Source organism: Pantherophis guttatus, chromosome 2 (genome assembly GCF_059756535.1).
Source record: "Pantherophis guttatus breed Tessera chromosome 2, ASM5975653v1, whole genome shotgun sequence".
Lineage (NCBI taxonomy): Eukaryota > Metazoa > Chordata > Lepidosauria > Squamata > Colubridae > Pantherophis > Pantherophis guttatus.
In genome coordinates this window covers 108,730,353-108,751,056 of record NC_142064.1, presented here as the reverse complement: position 1 = coordinate 108,751,056, position 20,704 = coordinate 108,730,353, and the positions used below count along the sequence as shown (strand labels likewise).

The 20,704-nt window shown below is 46.5% G+C and overlaps 1 protein-coding gene across 3 annotated transcripts in view; it reads left to right on the top strand.

Annotated features, from left to right (window-relative positions):
* Window positions 1-4,969: 4,969 nt before the first annotated feature.
* Window positions 4,970-20,704, top strand: part of M6PR (mannose-6-phosphate receptor, cation dependent) — a 33,165-nt gene continuing 17,430 nt past the window's right edge. Inside the window, exons 1-2 of one of the 3 annotated variants that reach the window (XM_034404425.3) lie at window positions 4,970-5,268; window positions 16,786-16,944. In XM_034404425.3, coding sequence (XP_034260316.1) covers window positions 5,225-5,268; window positions 16,786-16,944 — 203 coding nt within the window. In that variant the 5' untranslated portion in view covers window positions 4,970-5,224. Of the gene's footprint in view, window positions 5,269-13,227; window positions 15,703-16,785; window positions 16,945-20,704 lie in introns of those variants that run through there. The other 2 variants (XM_034404426.2, XM_060690241.2) reach the window with 2 other exon arrangements.

Sequence of the window (20,704 nt, the reverse complement as noted above, 5' to 3'; positions counted from 1 at the left end):
GCCGCAAAGGCACGACTCGATCCAGGGCTCCAGCAGCCTCCCTATCCCAGGCGGCCACTAGGTCCCCAGATGAGGCGTGAGCCAGAACCTCCGGGATTGGCCCAAGTTCCATCTGGAACCTATCAGGTTCCATCAGGCGCCTGGGGCGGTACCATCTTACCGGTTCCGCCTCCCTGCGGTGGGGTGCTGCGGTTCGAAGGTCAAGGCGAAGGAGCGAGTGATCTGACCATGACAAGGGCTCGATGACTATATCCCCTATCTCGAGATCACTCAACCACTGTCCAGAGACAAAAACCAAGTCCAGTGTGTTTCCCCCAGTGTGCGTAGGGCCATGAATTAGTTGGGTCAGGTCCATGGCCGTCATGGAAGCCATGAACTCCCGAGCCACCTCAGACGCCTCACCCACGGATGGCAGGTTGAAATCCCCCATGACCATAAGTCTGGGGGTATCAACCGCCACCGCGGCAATAACGTTGAGTAGCTCGGGCAGGGCTGCCGCCACGTGGCAGGGAGCCAGGTACGTGATCAGCAAACCCATCTGAACCCCGTGGCCCCACTTCACAAGGAGGGACTCACAACCGGCCGTCTGAGGAACAGTGGTCTCCCTCGGCCTAAGGCCTTCTCTAATAATAACCGCTACTCCCCCACCCCTCCCCTGTGACCTTGGCTGATGGAATGCGTGGAAACCTGGTGGGCACATTTCTACCAGAGGGACCCCTCCCTCTGGGCCCAACCAGGTCTCCGTAATACCCGCCAGGTCCGCTCCCCCCTCGTAAACAAGATCACAGATGAGGGGGGCTTTATTTACTACAGACCTGGCGTTGCACAACATCAGACGAAGGCCCGGGCCCTGAAGGTCTGTACTACCTGGAGAACGGGTGGAGCCTTGGGGGCCGGAGCACTCTACCGCTTGAAGACAGCGGGTGCGTGCTCCCTTAACATGATATGGCCCCCTGCTCCCGCCATATCTACCCCTCCCACACACAGTACCGATGGTGAAAGCATAGTCTGGACCAGCTCGACCCCCTCCGGATCCCCCACCACCCCCGCCGAACGTCCTGGCCAAGCCCGACTCTCCCCCTAGTGGGTTATCCCCCAAACCCACAATCCTAATTCCAATCCCGCCCCCCTCCCCCCTCCCAGAACCCCTTAAAAGTTTAAACAAGGACAATTTTAAAAAACCCCGCAGCCCCCTCTTTGCGGCATGCCACCTCTCGGGACTCCAGAGCCCGTCATCGAGGTAGGTCCTCGATAGAATGGAGGGCCAAGCCTGCGAGAGGGGGGAGTCTCGCAGACCAAGAAGCTCCGCTGCTGAGTACATTAATCATAATGGGTAACACGACCATATCCTGAGGGTGTATATAAAGGACCGAGGAGAAGATAAAAGAATGGGGGATCTCAGAGACATATTTGCAGGACCAAGTCCCCTGTCCCCTCACAACAGAGGACATAGTCCAAAGCCAGGACGACCACAGTTCCAAGGGGGAAATAGATCTAACCACCCTCTCACGGTGGTTAGGTCAGCTGGACAACCCCCTCTTGTGGTGGGGTGGCAGCAATGAACCGGTGCATATAGACAGCGTCCAGGGGTCAGGTCCAAAAGTCGCCCTCTCACGGCGTTTTGTCCGGTGGTAAAGACCGATGGTAAGGTCCCCTCGCTGGTAAAGTCCCCTCGCTGGTAAAGTGCATATGTGTGGAAAGCTGGTAAAGTGCATATATGTAGAAAGCGTGCATATATGTAGAAACCTATGCTGGAGTGTAGTAGCAGTGTTCTGGAAAAAAATCCATCCTCTCACCCAGCCAATTGGTCAGCCACCCCAGAAACATGCTGCTGTCACTGAAATTTCTAGAAACAAAGTAAATAGAGACCTTCTTTCCTTGTAGCCATTTTATTTCCAGCATTTTTTCCCCAGCTTGGAACTGGACGGGTTTTTCTTCCAACAATCCAAAAGGTCAGTGCAGCTGAAGTCACACTTCTAACACTTTTAACTGGGGATTTACTGCTCTTTGATCCTGAATTGCCTCTGAATCCAAGCTCCATATGAAAAAGACCCATGTTACATGTATTAACCAGTAGATGTCAGTACAGTTCTTTTTAAGCAAAAGCGTTACTGCGAAACTATCTGAAGGCATTTCCATTTTAGAACTAAGAACTCAAACTCTTCTAAAGTTTTGAGTTAAATTCATATGTAAAATAAACTGTATTCAGCGGAAAATTTTACTTTGGAGCTATGGACAAGCTCAGCCCAAAACTGAAATCACTGATTTCAACACATATTCAATCTCCCTCTGAAATTATCTGGATTTCAAAATGTTTAACTTCCTCACATTCATCATTTTTCAGATAAAAAATTGAAACTGAACAATTAAAATTACTTTCCCAATTTCACTAAGTTTTTGTATTTATCTTTATGTATTCAAAATACAAAGAACAGTCAAAAGACTAAATAAATGCTGTTTCATTCAGTGTAACTCACAAGAGAAAAGGAATTAGCACTGAAAATTGAAGGTTGGACACCATATACAAAGAATATGTTCTCTGTACAGGTAGTTCCTGACTTACAGCCACAATTGAGCTGAAAATTTCTGTTGCTAAGTGAGACAGTTGTTAAAATGAATTTTGCCACATTTTATGACCTTTCTTCCACAGTTATTAAGTAAATCACTTCAGTAACATGGTTGTTAAGTGAATCTGGTTTCCCCATTGACATTGCTTGTCAGAATGTCACAAAAGGTGATCACATGACCCCGGGACACTATAACCATCATAAATATGAGAGAGTTGCCAAGTGTCCAAATTTTGATTATGTGACCATGTGAAAGGGTGAAAAATGTTCATAAATCGCTTTTTTCAGTGCCATCATAACTTCAAATGGTCACTAAATGAAAGGTTGTAAATGGATTATCTATATATGATGTCCATATCCGCTTAAAGAGTAATTTCAGGTGCAATGCTGCAGAGCAGAGGCCTGTCTTTTCAATGTTTTTAGATTAAGAGGTTGAACAAATATTTCATAAGAAGAGAGGACATTCCAAAAGTCTTGAAAAGCTTGAACAATGGGCCAAAACAAACAGTATGAAGTTTAACAGAGATAAAAGTAACATATTACATTTGGGGAGAACATTTGAAAGGCACGTATAGAATGGCTACCCGGCTTATCAGTAGTTCATGTGAAAAGGATGTTTTTAAATTGAACATGAACCAGTAGTGTGATGGAGCCAAACTAACAGTGTGCTGCTGCTGCCAAAAAAACTAATGCATCCACAATGCTTTATACTGCACTGGTTAGAACACACTTGTAATATTGCATCTAATTCTGGTCACCAAGATGCTAGTCTGTTCAGTTCACCCTCATGTGCTATCCAAAGTGCACCACAGTGGGTGGACTAGCACAGTGTGCTACAGCTGTCAAAAAAACCAATGTAATTCTAGGCTACATCAATAGATAGCATCAAGATCACAAGAAGTGATAGTCCCACCTATGCAGCATTAGTGGGGCTACACTTGGAATACTGTGTCCAGTTCTGGTCACTATAATACCAAAAAGATACTGAGACCCTATAAAAAGTGCAAAGAAGAGCAACAAAGAATATAAAAATCTGGAGCCATTCAATGAACAGTTAAGGGAACAAGCTATCTTTAGATTAACAAAGAAAAAGGCAACATGATAGCCTTCGAATAGTTGGGAAGTCACAGAGTTAAGGGGGTTCACTTATTCTCCAAAGCAACTGAGGGCAGTCCAGGAAGCAAAGGGTAGAAGCTGGTTAAAGAATATCCAACCTGGAACTTCCTGACAGTCAGAACATCTAATGGAACAGCTTGTCTCTTGGAGTTGTGGAAGCTCCCTCACTGGAAGTTTTCAAGAAAAGATTGGACATTCATTTGTCTGGAATGGTATAAGGACTCTTGCCTTGAGCATATATTGATATTATATTCTATGGCAAGATAAAGGTGCCTTTTTTTTCCTCAAGAGGCAACTGGACTTCCAGTTTTTCTTTGAAGACGTTTCTTATCCAAGATGCTTCTTCGGCTCTGACTCACATCATCACGGCAGCATCACGTTACGTATCATGACTTTTCCCCCCTTTGTTAAACCGAGAATGGGTGTGACCAGTGCGTTTATGAAATAAGCTTTTCAGGCATATGGGAAAAACTCACGAGGATCGGCAGCCAACATAACATATGAAACCCAAGAATACACTAAGGCAGAGGCTTGTCCACGCCAAGGTTAAAACACCCAGACAGAAACTGAGCAACAGTAAAATGCAGTGAGTCATGTGCAGATCTGTACATTGGGGAAATGAAACACCCACTTCATAAATGCATGGCACAACATAGGAGAACAACACATCAGGACTAGATTCAACAGTCCATCTGCATTTAAAAGACACAGGCCACTCTTTTGAAGACAACTAAGTCCATATTTTGGACAGAGAGTATCGCTGGTTTGAAAGAGGGGTTAAAGAGGCCATTTATGTCAAAATTGAAGAGCCCTCTCTTAACTGAGGGGGAGGGATATGACTCATCTATCTCCAATCTATAACAGTCCAAGACTTGCCAACTTACTGATGATAAACCCTCCCTGCATATGTAGGACAAATGAGACTGCAATGTCACCATAAACTTTTAAAAACAGAGAAAAAAAGCTCCAGTCTTCTAACCAAAAGCCCTGCCGAGCTGACACTTAACTTTTTGGTCTCAGGGAAAATGTATCTAAAGATGACGGCTCTACGTCAACAAAAGAGTCAACTTGCTCGCTGGAGAAGCTATCCGGCCACTCCTTTCCCAGGGTCAGTTTCTCACGGCCATTCAATACTTCGTGGTCAGGGCAAAAAGGAAACTTAAGACACCCACAAGCGTTCCAAAAATCTCAGTGCCAGACGAATAAGACCTTAAAACTAAATCCCTCTCCTAGATCCCGCCCCCGGCAAACGACTGTAATAAAAGAGGCACGTGAGGGTCCCGTGATGGATAATGACATAGATTCTTTTACCTCTTTTTCATTAGAGCACAGCGCTATCAGGTGACTGAAGGCAGAGCACCGTCTACAAAGTGGGTCATCTTCACTTTTTATTGGGCGAGAAAGACTCGTAGGCGGACCATCCGGGAGTATATTTTCTCTGATTAGAGAAAATTGTTGGTAGGAGCCAATCCTCTCGCAGGGACGATGGTTACTCCTTCTCCCCCGTTACATTGGTTCCGGTATTCAGCGCGCCTCAGAGGATGAGCGTAGGTTGTGCCTCGCTGTTTTTCGATTTCTTCGCCAGGTACCGTAGCGAACGGCTAGGGTGGAAGTACCGTTTTGGAGTATGAAATGTTACAGGGTTCCGTGAGAGATTCGGGGCTATTACCCGAAGAAGTAGTAGTATGTGGTATCGGCATTAGACGGGAGTCTTAATGTATTAGACAGCCACAGACAACTCCTTCCTCCGCTTGACTTTTTGCTTTGCAAAATGGACGAGCGTTGTTGTTTGTTTTCTGCTGCCTTTGCAGGCGCTTCGTTTCTGCTGTTTAGGATAGCTCTGAAACTTGCGCAGTTATTTCTGTTACGGGCTTCACGTTAAATGAGTCGCACAAAGTGGCATGCTTTCATGAAGGAGCTAATACATATGCTTTCTAAAGTAGTTGACCATTGGGCGGTTTGATAGTTTGGTTGTCGAGCCGGAGAAGGTGGATGTAGCCAGGTATTTTACATGTCACATGGAATATCCCAACCTATATTGTAAGCCACCAAGGAGGAAAGAGCTGGTATATTGCTACATACTAGTAATATACCAGCTGCTATGAAGAGGCAGAAACCCCAGTAATGTTTATATTGTTGTCAGATTGCATTCAGTTTGGCCTTAAAGCAACAAAATTAGGAAGGGCAAACTTCTGAGACAACACATCTAATATAGCAGTGGTCACCAACCGGTGGTCCACGGACCACTGGTGGTGTGCAAGAAAATTTTGGTGGTCCGCGGATAAATTTTTGTATTTTTGCATTTTTGCAGATGGTGCAATATGGAAAAAGGAGCCCTCACTGTCTGGAATGAATAGTGCTGTTGTGGCGGTGGGGGAGGGGCGGCACAAGCGGGAAGAAGCGGTGTTTGCGATGGCTGGAAGCTGCAGGAGCGAAGCACTACTTTCATTTGCACGGCAACAGCATTCTGCCTCGGTATATTTGCGCCAGCCAGTGGCGCAAAGCAGCCCTTGTTTCCTGCCGCTTGGGACTCGGAGCGGTAAACAACGTCTGGTTCGAGGAGCAGCCGGGTTTTGCTCTCCATTGCGGATGCCAGATCGGCCTCCTGCAACCTCTCGTCTCTCAAGGAGCGCTCCCTGAAGCACTGCTGGAAACTTTGGTCGGGCTCCTCGAGAGATGAGAGCTTGCAGGGAGCCAATCTGGTGTCTGCAATGGAGAGCAAAATCCGGCTGCTCCTCGAACCATACGTTGTTTACCGCTCCGAGTCCCAAGCGGCAGGAAACGAGGGCTGCCTTGCGCCGCAAATATACCAAGGCGGAATCCTGATGCTGCACTTACAGCAGAGAGAAGAAGCTAGATTTTGCTCTCTATTGCAGACGCCAGATCGGCCCTCTGCAAGCTCTTGTTTCTTTCGAGGAGCCTGATCAAAGTTTCCAGCGCCGTTTCAGGGAGTGCTCCTCCAGAGATGAGAGCTTGCAGGGGGCCGATCTGGCATCCGCAATGGAGAGCAAAATCCGGCTGCTCCCCGGATCAGTCACCATTTACCGCTCCGAGTCCGAAGCGGCAGGAGATGAGGGCTGCCTTGCGCCACCGGCTGGCGCAAATATACCAAGGCGAATGCTCATGCCGCGCAAGTTCAAGTAGTGCTTCGGTCCCACACTTCTTCCGGCCGTTGTTGGTGCTCCGTGCACCTCGGTCACTCAGGGAGATGCTTGACTTCCTCTGAGCCCCAAGACGCTGGCTGGCCCATGAGATGAGAGAGAGAGAGAATGAGAGAGAGAGAGAGAAAGAGACAAAGAATGAAAGAGAGAATGAGAGAAAGAGAATCAGAATGAGACAGAGAGAGAGAAAGAATGAAAGAGAGAGAAAGAATGAAACAGAATGAGAGAGAGAGAAAGAGACAGAATGAGAGAATGAGACAGAGAGAATCAGAATCAGAACGAGGGAGAGACAATGAAAGAGAATCAGAATGAGAGAGAGAGTGGGAGAGAAAGAGAAAGAGGGGGAGAGAGAAAGGGGGGAAAGAGAAAGAGGGGAGAGAGAGAGAAAGAAAGAGGGGGAGAGAGAGAGAATGAGAGAGAAAGAGTGGGAGAGAGAGAGAGAATGAGAGAGAAAGAGTGGGAGAGAGAGAGAGAGGAGGGAGAGTGCCTGAAGGACCCCATCCCGTCACTGGGAGTCCAGGTGCTTCAGCAAGCGGCGCGCTGGATTCGTATTAGTGATCCACGAAATTTAAAATTATGAACTTGGTGGTCCCTGAGGTCCAAAAGGTTGGGGACCCCTGTCATATAGTACAAAGCATGTCTCTCATTCTGAAAGAAAAGGTGCAATATGCCACCCCAAGTATTTGGAGATGGTATTGCAGAGCATTTAGCCTTGAAGTATTTCTTTCACATTTGGTCATATTTTTCTTCATAGTAAAACTACACTAAGAACAAGGAAACCTCAGTTAATTAGGGTGTTAATGGACGGCTACTAAGTTAATTGTTTCCTTATGCCACTGTGCCCTCGGCTCAAAGTACCTGATAGGCTGGTGGTAAATCAGCACTTTTATTAAAGTGTCTAAGGTAGGGGTCCTCAAATTTTTTAAACTGGGCCAATTCACAGTCCCTCAAACTTTTGGGAGGCCGGACTGGCTGGGTGGGCGTGGCCAATTTAGCTGTCCATTTTGCCAATTTAGCAATCCATTAAACAATACACAGCAGCCCACTTTTCTATTCTTTTTAATACTGTACTGCATTGAAGTTTTTGCTCTAGTTTTTTTTTTTACTTGGGGAAGAGGTTGGCAATGCCTAGGGAAGGAAAGGCATGCTTTCCACAGGTCTCATGGCAATATTTAAAGGGCCAGCTAATGTCATTGGTGTTGGGAGATTCATTGGTGAAGTGATAGTGACTGGATGTGCGATGTTCACTGGTGCAGTAACTGGAGTTGGTAAATTGACAGGTGTGGTGAGTGTTAACAGAGAACTCATTAGTTCATTTCACCCCTTCTGACTGTGATAACATCAAAATTGCCCCCTGGTTATTGGTCATGGGTCATTACCTCCCCTTGATGTCCAGATGTATTCGGTGAATGAACTCCGTGCTCTGCGAGATTCCCCCCTCTCGCAGGTTTGGCCCTCTTCGTTATCGAGGGCCTATCTTGATGACGGGCTTTGGAGCCCCGAGAGATGGCATGCGGCAAAGAAGAGTTTGAGGGTTTTTTAAAGTGGGTTTTAAAATGGGTTTTTAACAAAAATTTTAAGGGGTTCGGGGGGGATTAGGGTGGGTTTTGGGGGAAATCCACCGGGTTCAAGACCAGCCTCTGCGGAGGGCTGCGACACTAGGGATGTAGAACCAGAGGTCGGGGAGGGGGTTGGAGTTCAACTTAGGGAGGGCTGTTCCATCAGCATAGTGAGTGGGAGGGGCAGATATGGCGGAAGCCGGGGGCCACATCATGTTTGGGGAGTGCGCACTCGCTATCTTAGAGCAATTGTGCACTCCGGTCCCCAATGCTTTTCTCGTTCCCCAGGCTGTCCAGATTCTCAGGGCCTGAGCCTTCGGCTGATGTTGTGCAATGCCAGGTCCGTTGTTAATAAAGCCCCCCTCATCCACGATCTTATTCAGGAGGGGGAAGCAGACCTGGCAGGCATTACAGAGACCTGGTTGGGCCAGGAGGGGGGAGTTCCCCTCGTGGATATGTGCCCACCAGGCTTCCGTGCATTTCATCAGCCGAGGCTCAGGGTACGGGCGGGGGGGTGGCGGTTATCATAAAGGAAGGTCTGGATCCGAGGGAGACCACTGTTCCACAGATAGCCGGATGTGAGTCCCTTTTTGTGAAGTGGGGCCGTGGAGTACAGATGGGCTTGTTGATCATGTACCTGGCTCCCTGCCACGTGGCAATGGCCCTGCCCGAGCTGCTCAACGTCATAGCCGAGGTGGCGGTTGATACCCTCAGACTTGTAATCATGGGGGATTTCAACCTGCCATCCATCGGCGAAACGTCTGAGGTGGCTCGAGAGTTCATGGCTTCCATGACGGCCATGGACCTTACTCAGTTAATTCATGACCCCACTCACACGGGTGGACACACTCTGGACTTAGTTTTTGTCTCTGGTCAGTGGTTGAGTGGCCTTGATACAGGGGATATAGTCATCGAACCCTTGTCATGGTCTGACCACTCGCTCCTTCGACTAGACTTTCTAACCGCTGCACCCCGCCGCAGGGAGGCGGGACCGGGACCGATCAGGTGGTTCCGCCCCAGGCGCCTGATGGATCCTGATAGGTTCCAGATGGAGTTTGGGCCATTCCCTGAGATTCTGGTTCATGACTCGGCTGAAGACCTGGTGGCTGCCTGGGATAGTGCCCGGCCCCGAACTCACCTAGCTCCTTGGTTCTCCGAGGAGCTGAGGGAGATGAAGCGCCGGAAAAGACACCTAGAGAGCAGTTGGAGGACCAGCCGCTCCGAATCTGACCGAACACTGGTGAGGTCTCATATTAAGACCTACCTAGTGGTGATAAAAGCGGCGAAATCCAGCTATTTTGTCGCTCTTATCGCGTCATCAGATAATTGCCCAGCTGCCCTATTTAGGGTGACCCGCTCCCTCCTCCATCTGGGAGCGCAGGATGACCCCTTGCAGGGTCGAGCTGAAGATTTTGTGCAGTATCTACATGACAAGATCGCTCAGATTCGGGAAGGGCTGGCCTCTGACTGGGTATGTCTGGACGGGATGACTGAGGCAGGTCTTGAGAGCGTTATCTGGGAGGAGTTCGATCCTGTGGCTCCCGAGGACATGGACAGGATCCTGGGACAGCTGACGCGACCACATGTTTATTGGATCCGTGTCCCTCCTGGTTGGTACTGGCTTCCCGGGAGGTTACACGAGGCTGGCTCCAGAGGATTGTTAACGCTTCTCTGAGTGAGGGGGTCCTGCCGGCCGCTTTGAAAGAAGCGGTTGTGAGGTCCCTCCTCAAGAAGCCCTCTCTGGATCCAGCTGTTTTGGCTAACTATCGTCCAGTCTCCAACCTTCGCTTCGTTGCGAAGGTTGTTGAGAGTGTGGTAGCGCAGCAGCTTCCCCAGTACCTGGATGAAGCTGTCTATCTAGACCCGCTCCAGTCCGGCTTCCAGCCTGAGTACAGCACGGAAACGGCATTGGTCACGTTGGTGGATGATCTCTGGAGGGCTTGGAATAGGGGTTGCTCCTCTATCCTGGTCCTGTTAGATCTCTCAGCGGCTTTTGATACCATCAACCATGGTATCATGTTGCACCGGTTGAAGGGGCTGGGGGTGGGGGGGCACCGTTCTGCGGTGGTTCTCCTCCTATCTCTCTGACTGGTCGCAATCTGTGTTGACAGGGGGGCAGTGGTCGACCCCGAGGCGCCTTGCTTATGGGGTGCCACAAGGGTTGGTCCTCTCGCCCCTTCTGTTCAACATTTATGTAAAGCCGCTGGGTGAGATCATCCGTTGCTTCGGGGTGGAGTTCCATCAGTACGCTGACGACACCCAGCTGTACATCTCCACCCCAGGCCACCCCAACGATGCCCTTGAAGTGATGTCCCAGTGCCTGGAGGCTATGCGGGCCTGGATGGGGAGAAACAGGCTCCGACTCAACCCTTCCAAGACCAAGTGGCTGTGGCTTCCGGTGTCCCGATATAGCCAGCTGGTGCCATCGCTGGCTATTGGGGGCGAATCACTGGCCCCCACGGAGAGGGCTCACAACTTGGGCGTCCTCCTGGATGCACGGCTGTCTTTAGAAGAGCACTTGACGGCCGTGACCGGGAGGATTTTTCATCAGGTTCGCCTGATACGCCAGTTGCGTCCCTTTCTAGATCGGGACTCCCTACACACGGTCACTCAGGCACTCGTCACCTCCCACCTGGACTACTGCAATGCTCTCTACATGGAGCTCCCCCTGGGGTGCACCCGGAGGCTCCAGCTGGTCTAGAATGCAGCCGCGCGGGGGATTATGGGAGCAACGGGGCGCTCCCATGTGACACCTCTCCTGCGTGAGCTGCACTGGCTCCCGATGGTCTTCCGGGTGTGCTTCAAGGTGTTGGTGACCACCTTTAAAGCGCTCCACGGCTTAGGGCCGGGGTATTTACGAGACCGCTTTCTGCCTCCAATAGCCTCCCACCGGCCAGTACGCTCGCACAGAGGGCCTCCTCAGGGTGCCGTCCACCAAACAGTGGTGGCGCCCGCCCTCTGGAACAACCTCCCCCCAGAGATACATACAATACCAGACCTCCGGACTTTTCGTCGGGCCCTAAAAACGTATTTATTTCACCTAGCTGGGCTGGCTTGACCCCATAGTTTTGGTTAATTTTAAATTGATTTTAATTGGGTTTGTTTTAAATTGCGGCCAAAAATATTTAATTATTTTAAATTGTTTTTTAAATTTTGTATGTTCTGTTTTATTCTGACTGTTCACCGCCCTGAGTCCTGTTGGAGAAGGGCGGTATACAAATTAAAACAAATAAATAAATAAATAAAATTAGGCTGGAGATGTTAACCATGCTCAAAATATTGGCTGGGCGTCTCATATTCATTGCAGCAGCCACAATGCGAGGAGCTGCTCCTTTGGTACTCGCCCCCCCCCAAATTGTCAGCAGCTGCGCCACTTTCTCCAGGGAAGCGGCCGCATCCCAAACGCATCCTTTCGCAGCCCCTTCACAGGTCCCCCCTGTTCTGCCCCCCAGATTGATGCCCCCTCCCCTGACTCATCCGCCTCCAGGGCTTGCACCAGGATGGGCAGGCCCATCATGCCGGTGGCACCAAAAATGGTTATTTTCTTGCAGGTTGCAACAGCTAGGCCACGTGGCTTCCCTTCATGCCATTGCCTTCTCACTGCTCCAGCCTAGGGCCAAAGCAAGCCCCTCTGCCTGGAGCTCCGCCCAGGGATGCAGGGCCAGTGGAAGGCGGCATTTTGCCACTTTGGTTCCCCCGGTGGACAGAGCGCCTGTGAGGGGCAGCCAAGGCCAGTCGTTTGGGGTCGCAGCAGAACGAGCAACCAAAGCCCGTCTCCGCCGGCGTGCCTGCCTCTCCCCTCCCCCTTTTCAGAAGAGCCATTTGCTGGCCTTCGGCGCCCAATGGAAGTGCCGGATGGCTATTTTGAAAGGTGCGGGAGCGGTTTATGCAAGCCGCAGGATAAGCCTGAGCCTCCTTGATCGGGGCGCCTTCCTGGGAATTGCTGCCTGGCCTGGGTGTTTGGAAAAACAGTACACTGCTGGAAGTGGGGAGGAGGAGGAGGAGGGGCCTTACCCAGAGGCCAGCCAGCAGATAAAAGCTGCAAGGCTTTGCCTTAGTTCTTTTGGGTGAGCTGTTCCTGTGTGGCTCTTGGGTCGCTCCCCAAACTGGCCTGGAAGCAGCGTGTCACCTTGCGCGTGTCCTTGTCCTCCTCCCGCCCAGCCGTCGGCTCCTTGATGCGAGCAGAGGCTGCTGGTTGGAGCGAGGGGAACTGCAGTGCTAGGCTGCTGCGGCTGCGAGTGCCAAGGAAATTGGCGTGGTGGGCTCAGTTACTGGTGAGAGCAGCTGCTGCCTCGCTCGCGCCTTCTCATCCAAACTGCCGGGTGTTGCTCCGGTTCTTTCTGCCACAGCCACACAGCCTTTTCTTCCAATTCTAGCTATGCCTTGGCACTTGCAGCCGTGGCAGCCCAGCACTGCAGTTCCCCTTGCTCCAACCAGCAGGCTCTGCTCCTGTCAAGGAGCCAGCAGCTAGGCGGGAGGAGGTCAAGGATGTGCTGCTTCCAGACCAGTCCAGCTGGTGGATGGGTGAACAGGCAGCCCTCAAGGAAGAGCGCTGCACTGGGTGACACATCTCCTGGTCGTGGGCTGGATGCGGGGCCCGAGGTGGAGGGGAAGGCGAGAGTGCGGCGGGCACCTGGAGGCCCCACGGAAGCCAAGAGGCAGGCCCGAAAGGTGGCTGAGGCTTGCTGTCCACAACCCCCCCTGAGGGTGCCTTCAGCCTTGCACGGTGGGTCCAGAGCGGATTTCCCTCCCCCGCTGTTGGCCTTACTTTCCAGTTCCAGCCCATGGGGCTCGCAAAGCTCTGGTCACAGCAGCTGTCCACGAAAGTAAGGCTTCACTCAGCCGAAGGGCGTGGTCCAGCGGGGAAGTCAGCTGGCAGAGGAGCAATGCAGGCAGCGCAGCCTCGTGCTCCCTGAGTACTGGCAGCTGCAGCAGGTGAGGCCCAGCAGCTGCGGAGAGTCTGGGCTGGGGGAGGGATGAACGACAATGGCTCACCTTCCTCTCTATCACCAGCCATGGGAGAAAGGGGAGGTGGGGATCAGGGGTCATGGCCAGCTGGGAAAACCGAACTGCTGCCCAGCCCAGAGCAACAAAAGGCAGCTGAGCCTCGCCTAGCGCAGTGGGCCCGGAGCAGATTTCCCTCCTCTACAATTGGCCTAACCTTCCAGTTGCAGCCCACTGGGCTCGCACCACTCTGCTCACCACAGCTGCCCACCAATTAAGTCTTCTTGGCCAAAGGTCAGGGGCCGGGGGGTGGGCAGGGTTATGTGGGAAGGGCAGCCTCATGGTGCAGCGTGGGCTCGAATTGCTTCAGGCCATATCCGGCCCGCGGACCGTAGTTTGAGGATCCCTGGACTAAGGAATCCCAGGCTTGTTCCTGCTTGGCCAATTGTAGTCTGTGTTGATTGCCTCAGTTGTTGCATATATTTATTTTCTTTAAGCAGAATGTGTACATACACAGATTTAAGCAGGGTTTTTAAAGATGCAATTAGACCTTTGTGATGCGTTCTGCGTAGGGTTGTAACTGCTACTATTCACCACCATGTGGCCAAATTGAAGGTTATCAGACTTGCAAATACATTTTTGCATTGTTAATGGACAGACAATTCATATTTTAAAATCCCAATACAAATTTTTAGCTGTTGTGCGTGAAGAGAGTACTTGTGGAATTTTGAGAGCCATCAGTGATGTTCGTTTGCAAAGTAGTGGCTGTGATGAGTGTTTTGAAATGAAAACATCCATAAGGAAACTATTTGTCAGACCCCTAAAAGTGATACTGCCATTCAATTGGGAGAAGGGGGCCCCTGGATTTATTGGCATTTTTCTGTGTCAACACATATCCTGGTGCCGAAGTGCCCTGAGATCTCCTTACCTTTGGGGAATGTTTATGATGGCCATGTAGGTTGTTTCACTTTAAAGGATAACGGAGGATAGCAATAGGAATGCATACTTATCCAGTTCTCAGGGCAGCTGATAAAGAAAACATCTTCACACTTGTGTATTGGCTAAAATCTGCATTCTGGCTAATGGGAGGGGTCTCTACTGCTTTAATCCTACTTGTCTTGCCTAAGGGTATTCAGATCTTGCTTTGAATCCATTGCTGTCACTTCTACTTAATAAAAGGTTCCTTTTGAAATACTACGTTTCAAGAGTTTTCACTTTCTTAAGTTAGAGGAAGAGGCAATCCTTACACTATTAATATGTCATTTTTCTACCACTAACCCCTCTCCCAATTTTGCCTCTTTTTTCTTGCTCAAGTGCAATCATTTATAAATGGCAGTGAGCAGCATTTTTTCTAAGAATGCCTATATAACTATAAGAATTTTTCTGAATAGAGATAGAAGCTGGTTTTTATTTGAAATTCAGCTTTTATTTTTTAAAAATTACTACTTTAGGAAAAAAGGAGTTGCCGAGTGCAGAGAATAGTATCTATAGGTGTCCTGGTATGCTATAGTTGGTTGAAGTACACACAAAAAAAATGACAGTCTGAAGTTTCCAGAGCTGTTCTGTATGATTATTATATGAAAGATGAATGTGGCCAACCAATCCTCAGTTCTGTCAAAAAGAAGAACTTCAGAATCAGAATAGACCTGATTCACATTTGATTCTTCTCAAATCTTTGGCAGTTAATGTGCATCTTTTTTTCTCAACATGTTTCTTGCAACCCTGTTGACTATTTGCAACAAAACATTTGATGGTTCTGTGATCATGTCCCAATATCTTAGCAATTTCAAGAGTGCTGCATCCCTCTGAAAGACTATTTTTGACTTCAGAGTCAGTTAAATCTCCTTTTTTGGCTCATTTTGCCTGAGGAAAAGAAACTGCCTAATAATTATGCACACCTTGATAAAGGGTCTTGATCTCACCTGATATGCTTATATCCACTAAGCATTTGGCTTTATACAGCTTGGAGGTGGAAAATATACATGAAAATAATGATATAGTCAAAATACTCATTTGCCTAATAATTGTGCACACAGTGTATTTTATTGGAATATCAATTGCATAGGCTTTTCCCGTTTCTGAACTCTGTCTGTAGAGAAATTGTAAAATACAAATTTAAAAGGCTTTGTACAATCCAGGGGTCTATCAGATTAATTTCTTTATATGTCTTCCAGTAAAAGGTAAAAGTAAAGGTTCCCCTTATGCATATGTGCTAGTCATTCCCAACTCTAGGGGGCGGTGCTCATCTCCGTTTCAAAACCGAAGAACCAGCGCTGTGCGAAGATGTCTCCGTGGTCGTGGGAGGCATGACTAAACGCCAAAGGCACATGGAACGCTGTTACCTTCCCACCAAAGGTGGTCCCTATTTTTCTACTTGCATTTTTTAAATGCTTTCGAACTGCTAGGTTGGCAGAAGCTGGGACAAGTAACGGAAGCTCACCCTGTTATGTGGCACTAGGGATTCGAACCACTGAATCCCTGATGACCTTTGGATCGAGAAGCTCAGTGTCTTAGCCACTGAGCCACCGCATCCATGTGTTCCAGTAGTACCAGTTTATTTCCTTCTCCAGAATAATTGTTCATTTACTGGCCTTCCAAAGGTAATAGTCACAGATTCCATCAATAAAATGGAAGGCAGAGCAAAAAACAGAAATGCCAGTAGAATGCTTTGTAAATTACCACCTAGCATAAGATTGTGAGTATAGTTAGGATTGTGGTCAGTTTTCTAATGCCAAACATTCCATCATTCTCTACTTTATCATACAAGAGATCTGCAGAAATTGCACCTCATTAATATATGGTAATAAGTCTCAGTTTCAGTGGATAAAATATAACTCTGATTACAGCAACTAACAAGTATAGTGGTCCAAACAATTTCTGTCTTGAAATTCTCTGCACTACAGCTTTCTCCAGGTTTCTTAGATTTTGACACCTCAAGCTTCTCCTACACCTACTTCAAAAAATAACTTTCTAAGTGTTCTACCACAGAGACTTAGCAAAGTGTCAGCTGAATAACTTTCTGAAATTGGTATGACCAGATTTTTTCTTCATTGGTATCCTGCAGAGGATAGTTAGTATGGATTTTCTGAGAAAGAGAACCATCTAATTAATCTGGCTTTCCGCCCTCCATTAAAGGACACTAAAGAAAGTATATAATGGACACTAAGGAAAGTGTGGCAAGGATAGTGCTATCATACAGCAATTGAAATTTCCATTCCATAAACGTAATTTCCCTTTTGTTTCAGAAGTATCTCATTCCACTTTATTTTTATGAGACCAGTAATGCTCCATATTCTTTTCCTATTCTTCTCTTAATTTCGAGTTGTGAAGGCTGAAACAGTTTGCTTAATTCAGAATTTATGTGTCAGAAGCATTAACAGACATATTATAGTTTTTTGAAACTTATTTTCCTCACTTTCTGTAAATTCCTGTTTATAGAATGTTCCTGGTTCATGCTTTCTCCCATGCTGTAATACTAGCCATTATAATCACTGTGATGGCAGAAGAAAAGACGTGTGACCTTCTTGGGGAACGGGAACAAGAATCCTCAAAAGAACTAGCATTGATGAACAGACTGAAGCCACTTTTCAATCAAAGGTACAGTGTCAATAAATTTCAGATCAAACAAATAAGACTAGGCAATGTTGCACTCCTTTGAATGACAGAAGTAGAAAGCATTGTAGTGAGTAAGAAAATATGCTGAATTGATATTGCCAGTAGAATGCTTTCTAATGCTCTAATTAATAGAGATCGATATTAATCATAATTTCAACTTTGAGGAAAAAATTGCTTTTAGAAATCTGTAACATCACCATACCCAAGATTCTGGTTTTCATGAGGCTATTGAAAATAAAGGTTAGTTAGTTAGTTAGTTATTTATTTATTTATTTATTTATTTATTTATTTATTTATTTATTTATTTATTTATTTATTTATTTTGTCGCATTTCTATGCTGCCCAACTCCCAAGGGACTCTTGGGAGTCTTTATGTAACCTCCTTAGGTGTTATCCTGTCTTTATGTAACCTCTTTATGTGTTATATACATGTCATGCTAATTTTAATCCTTTCTCAGTGTTTCCACACTTCTCAGATACCAAATCTGAAAAAAATATTTAAAGGAAATTTATGCAAGTAACATATTTTATATTTTAATATACAGTGCATTCAGAAGATATTCAGACCCCCTTTACTTTTGTAATTTTGTTATGTTGCAACCTGATTCTACAGTTATTGAAATTCATTTTTTTCCTCATTAATCTACACTCAGAACCCCATAATGACAAAGTGAAAACAGAAAACAATTTTAGAAATGTCTTTAAATTTATTAAAAAGAAAAAATTGAAATATCACATTGGCATAAGTATTCAGACCCTTTACTCACTACTTTGTTGAAGTACCTATGGCAGTAATTGCAGCCTCAAGTCTTTTTGGGTATGACATGATAAGCATTGCACACCTTGATTGAGGAGGGATTTTCTGCCATTCTTTCTTGCAAATCCTCTCAAGCTCAGTCAGGTTGGATGGCAACCGTTGGTGGACAGCCATTTTTAGGTCCCTCCAGAGATGTTCAATAGGGTTCAAGTCTGGGCTCTGGCTGGGCCACACTAGGACATTCACAAGTTGAAGCTAAGCCACTCCTGTCTGGTCTTGGCTATGTGCTTAGGATTGTTGTCATGTTGGAAAGTGAACCTTTGGCCCAGTCTGAGGTCCTGAGTGCTGTGGGCCAGGTTTACATTGAGGATATCCCTGTACTTTGCTACATTCCACTTTCCCTCAGCCTTGACCAGTCTCCCAGTCCATGCTGCTGAAAAACACCCACACAGCATGATGCTACCACCACCATGCTTCATTGTTGGGATGATATTGGGTAGGTGATGACAGGTGCCTGGTTTCCTCCAGATATAATGTTTAGAATTGAGGCCAAAGAGTTCAATCTTGGTTTCATCAGACCAGAGAATCTTGTTCTTCACAGTCTTCACACGAGAGTCCTTCAGGTGCTGTTTTGCGAACTCCAAGTGGGCTTTCATATATTTTGCACTGAGGAGAGGCTTCCATCTAGCCACTCTGCCATAAAGCCCAGATGGGTGGAGGGCTGCAGTAATGGTTGTTCTTCTGGAATTCTGTCCCATCTCCACACAGGATCTCTGGAGCTCAGTCAGAGTGACCATCGGGTTCTTGGTCACCTTTCTTACTAAAGCCCTTCTCCCCCGATTGCTATGTTTGACTGGGTGGCCAGCTCTTGAAAGAGTCCTGTTTGTGCCAAACTTCTTCCATTTGAGAATTATGGAGGCTGCTGTGCTCTTAGGACCTTTCAGTGCAGCAGAAATTTTATTGTAGCCTTCCCCAGATCTATGCCTTGCAATAATTCTGTCTCTGAGCTCTCCAGGCAGTTCCTTTGACCTCATGGTTTTTGCTCTGTTACAGTACACATTGTCAACTGTGAGACCTTCTATAGAGTGTGTGCTTTTTCAAATCATGTCCAATCAATTACATTTACCACAGGTTGACTTCAGTCAAGGTATAGAAACATGTCGGTAACGATCAGGAGAAATGGGAGGCATGGGAGCTAAGTTTCAAGTGTTGTTGCAAAGGGTCTGAATACTTATGCCAATGTGATATATCAGTTTTTTATTTTTAATAAATTTACAGACATTTCTAAAATTCTATTTTTACTTTGTCATGAGGTACTGAATGTAGATTAATGAGAAAAAAATGAATTTCAACAACTGTAGAATCAGAATCGAATCAAATCGAATAGACTAGACTAGAATAGAATAGAATTCTTTATTGGCCAAGTGTGATTGGACACACAAAGAATTTGTCTTTGGTGTATATGCTCTCAGTGTACATAAAGAGAATAAAATACATTCATCAAGAATAAAAAGATACAACAGTTAGTGATAGTCAAGGTTACTAATAAGCTATCAAATTGTAGTAGGAAACAAAAACAATATAAATTGAAAGATACAAGAAACATGGTTATAGTAGTAAGTGGAAAGAGATAGATACTAGTAAGGAAGAGAAGAATAATAGTAATACAGTCTTAGTAAATTATTTGATAGTATTGTGGGAATTAATTGTTAAGCATATTGATGGCATTCGGGAAAAAACTGTCCTTGTGTCTAGTTGTTCTGGTGTGCAGTGCTCTATAGCGTCGTTTTGAGGGTAGAAGTTGAAACAATTTATGTCCAGGATGTGAGGGGTCTGTAGATATTTTCATAGCCCTCTTTTTGACTGGTGCAGTATACAGATCCTCAATGGAAGGCAGATTGGTACCCAAAATAAGGCATCCCCTGATAATAAGGCCAATCGGGCTTTTGAGCACATGGCAATAAGGCCAAGTGCTTATTTCAGGGTTCAAAAAAATATAAGACAGGGTCTTATTTTTGGGGAAACACGGTAGCAATTTTGTCTGCAGTTCTAATTATCTGTTGAAGTCTGTGTCTGTCTTGTTGGGTTGCAGAATCAAACCAGACAGTTATGGAGGTGCAGATGACAGACTCAATAATTCCTCTGTGGAACTGGATCAGCAGCTCTTTGGGCAGTTTGAGCTTTCTGAGTTGGCGCAGAAAGAACATTCTTTGTTGAGCTTCTTTGATGACGTTTTTGATGTTAGGTGTCTATTTTAAGTCTTGAGATATGATAGAACCTAGAAACTTGAAGGACTACTGATGATACTGTGTTGTCTAGTATTGTAAAGAGGTAGTAGTATAGGAGGTTTTCTTCTAAAATCCACCATCATTTCTACGGTTTTGAGTGCATTTAGTTCAAGATTTTTCTCCTTGCACCACAAGGCTAGTTGTTCAACCTCCCGTTTGTATGCAGATTCATTGTTCAAAATTGACAAAAGTGAAGGGGGTTGAATACTTTCTGAATGCACTGTAGTTCAAGATTTCATGTTTCTCATTTGATCTAGAAGGAGAGATGATGCTCTTTTTGTAATGAAGTTTGATTCACAGTGTTAATTGTATTCTGGCTATTAATTATTCCTTCATTTGAGAGGTAAAGATAAAATTAGCATTATAAGAAATATACCAGGCAAATATTGCTAGCTTTCTTACTGTTTTTATTTTCGTATATAGGTCCTTCCATGTCAAGTGGTCTGCAGCTCCCAGCTCGACCATTACGGACTTTGATGAAATTTGGTGTGAACATGCACACACGTCCCCAATGAATATTGATAAAGTATTACATTTGCCGATGCAGTACTTGCAGAGATATAGTCATTTGTATGACCCTATACTGCAGCCTTCGACAGTATGACTCTGAGGTTTCAGCAAATTTGAGACACAATATCTCGGGCAATATTTTGTTGAAGGAAACAAAACTTGGCCATCTTGTACAACTTGTTGTGCT